The following is a 7,529-nucleotide window of genomic DNA, read 5'->3' as shown; positions in this document are numbered from 1 at the left end:
AAACAAAGGACAATAAAGCAGTAAGGTTTAACCACACCATAAATGTTGAAGCAGTTCTGGGCGATTTCCTGAATGGTTTCAGTGTCTTAATTGACACCCACGTAATGTTGTTGCTGTATCGATAAATATCTCATGTAGTAATATCATGAGTATGATGTTTGAACTTATTGAAACAAACAACAGTCTAACGTATTAAACCATCGATTTATTGCGATCAGGTCATTTCCAACAGCAATGCATCGATACACCAATCAATCGTGACACCCCTAATAACATTCATAGATCATACTCTTAATCACCAGGGCCACATGTGTTTTGCAGGTGGCGACGTAATTTACGTACACTATAACATGAGATCACATGTGTAATTTTGAGAGCATGAGATATCGGGAAAGAACAAATTGAATTATATAGCGGCTGTCGAGTCAAGTAGATTTATTACCACTCGTAATAATCCAGTTAACATCTGGCCACGTGGGACTAGAGCTGGTTATGGACCCTGGTATGGTTGTATATTTACTCCATTTCATAAAGCATTATCACGGCGGGGGACACCAGAAATGGGCTTCACACATTGTACCCATGTCGGGAATCGAACCTGGGTCTTCGGCGTGACGAGCGAACGCTTTAACCACTAGGCTACACGACCGCCCCCATTTCATCAAGAATACAAGGTATACAGTGTAAGACAACATTTAAAGGATAAGTATATATATATAGAACATATACATGTATAATACATACATACATACATACATACATACATGCATACATACATACATACATACATACATACATACATACATACATACATACATACATACTAATGTATAATATTGCTTAAGGTATAAAAAATGGACAATTAACATGTTGCTATTTACAAGTGCACGCAGTATATACATTTTTAATAACTACACCACAAATATTTTACATGCTTTAATGCTACTAGTATATTGTAATCCAATTTGTAGTATTTGTGGCAAATCTGCCTGACGGTATGAGTGCTTCACTATATTGAGATCTGTATGCCATGTAGAGTTATTTCCCTGTACTAAATTCCATGTGTTCTAATATGGAGGATCAAGAAAGATTGATCCCAGTCCGTGAGTCTGTCTTCTATAGATACAAGAGTTACCTATGATTCAAGTTAACCCACATAACATTACATAATTCGCCTTACATAATTGTTCAGATTTTCTACCAAGCAGAAATGGCAAAACGATATCATCGTCTGTCAAGATTCTAACAAATTTATTAACATCAAGTAAATCAATTATTGTATGAAACATAACATTTTTTTCTACTTAACTCTGACCTAAATGTTTTTTTACGATATCATTCACAACTGTTCCACAAACAGTTTCCTTTGATTCTATTGGCATCACAACTAAGCGAACACATGCATCCTTCTCCGCATCTTCACAGTCAAGGTAAAATGGAACACGTACATCCTTATCTTCATCTTCAAAGTCAAAGGTAAACTTCATACTTTAGGTGAACTGCTACTACGACTAGATACAATAAAGCACCTACACAATTATGTACACTTGAACACTATCTGTCACTTCTTGCTAAATCACGGACACTTATCTGTGACTTTAAAGTTCAGGTAAACTTGAACACTATCTGTCACTTCTTGCTAAATCACGGACACTTATCTGTGACTTTAAAGTTCAGGTAAACTTGAACACTTTGATCCTGTTCTGCCACTGGGTGACATACAGGAATGCATCCTGAAGGTACAGTCCGACAGGTTTGCGTATGTCATCAGTGGATGTTAATACATCCCTGACATATTGCCCCGTCTCTGTTAGTAACACCACCTTGTTTGCCTCAACGTCTGCCACCAAAATGTGCCCCGAATCAGTGGTGACTATGCCCCTGTTCTCCTTGAACGCCTGTTCCTTAGAGAAGTAGGTGAAGTCAACCTCTCCCGTGGCTGTGAAGCCTATCACAGTTTTTGTTTGACGATCGGATACTATGAAACCATGTTTTGGAGTTGGACAGATAAAGTTAGGGCATTTTACAGAAGTATTAGATATTGTTCTAATTACTTTGCCAGACATAGCGAGAATATCTATACAAGAATCTGAAGTGCAACCAGCTACAAGCATGGAATCATTCATCACCGCCAGACCATAATAGCGTTTATATGTTCTTATGATGGAATGAAGAGACAACTCAGGGTCAACCTTGGCTAAAACGATTTGCTTTGCTCGCGGAACTGTAACAGCCACCATGGCGTTTGACATCTTTGCTACAGTCCAAGGGAGGTTTGAGATCCTCAAAGTGTTTTCGCATCTTTTCTTGCTTGTGTGATATATACAGTTTACTGCGCTTTCACTTGCGTGGGTAACTACACATGCAAACCCGCCATCCAACAAAAGTACAACAACATCCAAGTTATTCACAGTCTTTATGGTATCATGATAAACAGGCAAGGAATTTGAGTCAAATGTATAAGCCCTCTCTGTTTCAGATCGCTGAGATTCCTCTCCAGTTCTAGAGACATTCTCAACGTCTAAGTTGGCCGTTTCCTGACGAGTATCAGTTCTCGTATCTTCTGGCACAGCTGCAACTAATTCTTCATGATTCTTCCCTTTCTGTATATCCACTTTCGGCTCTGCCATCGACTCAGCCATCATCATATCATCTGTAAATGATTCCTCCACCATGATATCGTGTTTGGCGCCGTTATCATGTGGAGGCAGAAACTTTGATTTAAGACTATCAGATTCTTGCTCTTCTAGTCCATGACTTTCAGTTCGTGTTGGAACTGTTACAGAAAGCAACTCCCTCTCCAGTTCCAGTTGCAATGGTTGTCCAAGGTTTGTTGTTGTTGGATCTCCATTCTGTGAAGATGGTATAAGTTGGTCTGATGAGCAGGTACTATCTGTTTCGGGGTGCAGGGAATTTTCAGTTCCAGTCTGCAGTTTCATGATAGGAATCATGGTTAAATTTGGGGCTGACTGATACTTTTGCTTTGATTTTGCTGGTAGTGGTTCTTTATAACCAGTGCCAAGTGTCTCCACATCAACTGCAAATGGTTTCTGTTTGTAAAACACGGCTGTAAAATCTTCAATGTCGTTCAGCTGTGGAGCGGAGCGATGTCTCTTCCTTGACTCCTGTTGCGTTGAGATGTTTGTACATGTAGGCGATACAACTTCGTGTACGCTTTCCGGGTCGTCTGTGGTTTTAGAACAAAGCTCCGATTCACATCTCTCATATTTCCCCACATCTGTACCACCTTTGTCAAAGCTCGCCCTAAGACCTCCATGAGGATCAGCAGAAAATACAACCCGGAAGCTCGGTTTGAAATCTGTTTCTCCAAAGTCCGACTTTGGTCCCTGTCTGTAAGATTCATGTTGATGTTCAGTGTGCAGCTTTCCATCTGTACCCATACCATCTGACTCTTCCATAGACCCTATACAACTTCCACCATCTTCACCATCCATGTCCTTCTTGGTATGTGTAGAGCCTTCTGCGCATTGTTCGTCTGAGTATAACAGCAGTGACTCGTTCAGAACAGTTGTAATATTTTCCAACTCTGCTTTAACCTTGACTGCAATGCCCGATTCAACTTCGGCTATGGCATACTCGTCTACTGCTGTAGCGTGGAGCTCCCCTGATTGACAGGCCTGGTACACCTCGTATATCTCCATGACACTCTCGGACTCCAGGACCCTCTGTAGGACCTCTACCTTTTGTTTGTGCATAGTTTCCACACTCTTCCCTATCTTGATGACTATCTGCAGTGTCTCCGTCTGTTTCTCCGTCCTTTTGTCGAGGTCCTTCATCATATCATCCTCTTTCCCTCTGATCAGGTCACACGCACGTTGACAATAAGACCTGATCTCAGACTGCAAGTTTGTTATACTCTGTTGTACCTGAGTATAAATGTTTCTGTTGGTGCATAATTTTGAATGAATGTCTGTCATTTTTGCCGATAGAATCTGCGAGTTTTCCTGCAAGACGCTTCTCATTTGGGGAATCAAAGCCTGCAGAGTGACAACAGATTCACACTTTCTATGGTACAGAATACAGCAAACCGGACATACTGCCTTGGTGCAATCCTTGCAGTAATATTCTACAGCATTATTTGAATGTTCACTGCACTTGATTGTGTTCTTGAGATTGATCCTGGTTCCTTCAACCACATCAGTAACTTTGTGGTCACGGGATACTGGTAAGATGCTGTGTATTTTGTGGCATGCACTGCACAAGATGACCTCACACATACCGCACCAAATACTGCCTTCGGTGGAGTTCCCAGTCTCATTGCAGGTAAAGCAGATCATTTCTGAAACGCAGTTAGAAATGACAACGAATAAAATGCGATATGTCGTTTCTGTACAAAATAAAATCAGTTCTTACGTGACAGATTTTGATATTTTTAAGGCTTACAATTTTATCAAACTGTCAGTGATAAGTACTATAGAGTACTGTGAAGTTGTCCTGAAAATATACGAATATGGAATTTGAAATAATCATTTCAAGATGACCTGTTTCCAGGATTATGTAGTGTATCATATCTCCATTCTAGTTCGACATATACCCTGGACACATTCACCGCCATAGCCTCGTTTTGGAAGTGACGTCATGACCTAATCACTCTTATCTCTAAGTCGCTTATCGTCGCGTCGTGTTTTTCGAATCGGGCCAAAAACGTAGCTATGCTATGGGTCCAGGGTATGTAGCATAATATAATGCACATATTATACACTGGATAATCGAGGATGGATAACTAGGAAGGAGATAACGTAGTGCTTAAAGCTTTCACTGATGATAACCGATGTACGGGTTCGATTCCCTACATTCATAAGGATACAATGTGTTAAGCCCATTTGTGGTTTCCCCGCCATGGCTCCCAGACATTGTTAATATACTCACCGCCAAAAGAAACGCGAACCATAGATAAATATAGAGAAGTATGTACGGTAAAAAGAGATTCCAATGTGTACCAATTAGTGACAAAACTAACAATCAGTCAAGTGTTACCACAGAGTGACTTTATTCTTATCACGATATGCTGTACGTGATTCATATATTATCTAACATGTATGGTATTCGCGTTTCTTTTGACGATGAGTATATATTTGACGACAAACCAAACGCACAAACTCAAGATGACTGACTACCTGTAGCTTATCAATGGTTTGGTTTAGCTACGCTTTTTCACCTTTTCTGTCACAATCTATAGTAAGACTGTCAGCAAGTCGCGTCATATGACTCGATGCAAACTGCCCGGCCCGTTCCTCCGCTTGTCTGGTGGGGTCGGTGACCTGGTAGGGAACCTGGCAGTAGGGGCAGGGGATCGTCTTGGACTGTGTCCCACCCTGTTTTGACTGTACGTACTGGGTGAGACATGCTCTACAGAAGGAATGGTCACACTTCAGTGTACATGGGTCTGTGAGCACCTCCGTGCAGATGGAACACAACATAGAGTGGTCAGTTAGGTCTGCCTCGGTGGTCATCTGTATCAAAATAAACGTCACACTGATAGATAATCAATTTAATAATCACAGGAATGCTCTCAGCGCATACAACCGGACGTCAATAAATGGGTCTTCAGTCACGATTTAAAGACTTAGGAAGTGTACATCTGAGGTGTAGGTGGGGAGAGAGTCCCACAACATTGCAGCAGAATGCTGGAGCGACCTGGCACCCAAGGTAATTTACTTGTAGGTATTGCGAGGAGGAACCTGCTGAACGGAGACTTCTCGAAGGTTGATACACTGTTGTGAGAGCTTGAAGATATAGAGGCGAGGCGGGTGTGCAAGAGATATGAGTTTGAAGTGCATTCTCTCCTTGGCTAGTAGCCAGTGAAGCGATTTCAGTATAGACTGGATATGGAATCTGGAAGTTTAGTGTCAATCCACCTGAGGATGATAATATAATAGTTCAAAATTAGTATAGATATAGCATTTAAGTGTACTTCCTAAGCGGTTTGTCTTCAGCTATTCAGCACCTCCCCCCTCTCTCTCTCTCTCTCTCTCTCTCTCTCTCTCTCTCTCTCTCTCTCTCGCTCTCTCTCTCTCTCTCGCTCTCTCTCTCTCTCGCTCTCTCTCTCTCTCTCTCTCTCTCTCTCTCTCTCGCACGTCGCCTACCTTATGCCTCTCCATGTATTGTTTTCTCCACACCCATAGAAATTCCACCTAACTACATGACAGACGTATTGGTCCTTTATCTTCGAGTGTCACATGATGTGATCTACTAAATCTGGTGTGTCATCGGGACATCGACGAAGTACACAGGTAACGGTACAATCTCTCGCTATCTATCACCGTAAATACTTTAAATACAATAACCAAACTAAATAGGCTGTAGCTTGTAATAGAAACTATTCTCGTACTCCGACGGGATCTCGTTTCACTACCGAAATGGTCTTGTGTTCTGCTCGAATGGGGGTGCATGAGAAGAACAGTTAGCTAATGTATAATAATTGTATATATTAATTTCACTAACTGATATATTGTATATACCCTCCGACATATTTTGTAACCAGTAATTTACTGTGAAAACAAAAAAGTATTGTCTCAGTGGTGCATGTGTACCAATCTTGACATGGATACGGTACGCCGCTGTAATTCAAAGGTCAAAGTGACACACATTTCCATTCACTTGAGATCATATTCACTATCGTCGACATATATGTCAGTATAGCTAATGCAACGGGATTAGGCATGAGGGCATACTTGTATAATATACCGGATTTAGTCTCTGCGTCACATTGGTAACATACTGAACAAAACAGTTACGGATCATGAATATGTTGGCGATATTTTTGTACGGGAAGACTGTGCACACAACTTCATAAAAATGTACAACAAAATATTCATGATTCCAAACATATTTGTTCTTTATATATAGTGACATGAATGAATACAATATCTTTACTTGGTGCACATTTTGATGTGCTCTTTTTCACTCTGACTCAATTCAACCATTCACTCACACTATCATTCAACCAATGGATATATTCATACAAATGACAGGTTTATTACATATAAGAGGCGACTAACGGGATCGGGTGGTCAGACTCGCTGACTTGGTTGCTGCATGTCATCCTATCCAAATTGTGCTATGCCGATTGCCATTTACCTTTGATGATTAATCCGGTCTCAATACATGGATATATGGGGCTATGCTATGGGAAAGCCTTGTGGTGAAAGCGTTCGCTCTTCTATTATTATTTACAGATTAAAGATACAAAATGCAGCAAAGTGGGTTTGGGTGATCCTGGCACAGTCCATCTACACACAGCCCAGACAGCGAATGGGATTTCTTCCAGGAAGCGCTGCCTAGTCAAACCCACCCAGAATGTTTTGGAGAATGTGAGGACTCCCCAACACTGCAGCCTTCTGCATTACCCAGATTGTCAAAAGGGCTGTATTCCTGGTAGCAAACCCGGGTACTCTCCCGATGTCAGTCAACAGTATCAAACCTAAGGCACCGAGAACAATGGGGAGTCGGACAACTTGGTACTTGGGATGCAAGTGTGACATTTCGAAAGAGAGGTCCGCATATTT

The 7,529-nt window shown here is 41.3% G+C and overlaps 1 protein-coding gene across 1 annotated transcript; it reads right to left on the bottom strand.

Annotated features, from left to right (window-relative positions):
- Positions 1 to 205: 205 nt before the first annotated feature.
- On the bottom strand, positions 206 to 6,176 carry LOC139469564 (uncharacterized). Its single transcript, XM_071251760.1, has 3 exons — positions 6,108 to 6,176; positions 5,180 to 5,474; positions 206 to 4,300 (listed from the first exon to the last, which is right to left on the bottom strand). The coding sequence occupies exons 1-3, from the start codon at positions 6,120 to 6,122 to the stop codon at positions 1,674 to 1,676; spliced, it is 2,937 nt and encodes a 978-aa protein (XP_071107861.1). The 5' UTR covers positions 6,123 to 6,176; the 3' UTR covers positions 206 to 1,673.
- Positions 6,177 to 7,529: the final 1,353 nt, after the last annotated feature.

Source organism: Haliotis cracherodii, unplaced genomic scaffold, assembly GCF_022045235.1.
Source record: "Haliotis cracherodii isolate W230 unplaced genomic scaffold, xgHalCrac1.p SCAF_2, whole genome shotgun sequence".
Lineage (NCBI taxonomy): Eukaryota > Metazoa > Mollusca > Gastropoda > Lepetellida > Haliotidae > Haliotis > Haliotis cracherodii.
Note: the sequence above shows the minus strand (reverse complement) of the source record. Positions and strands in the feature narration are given on the sequence as shown.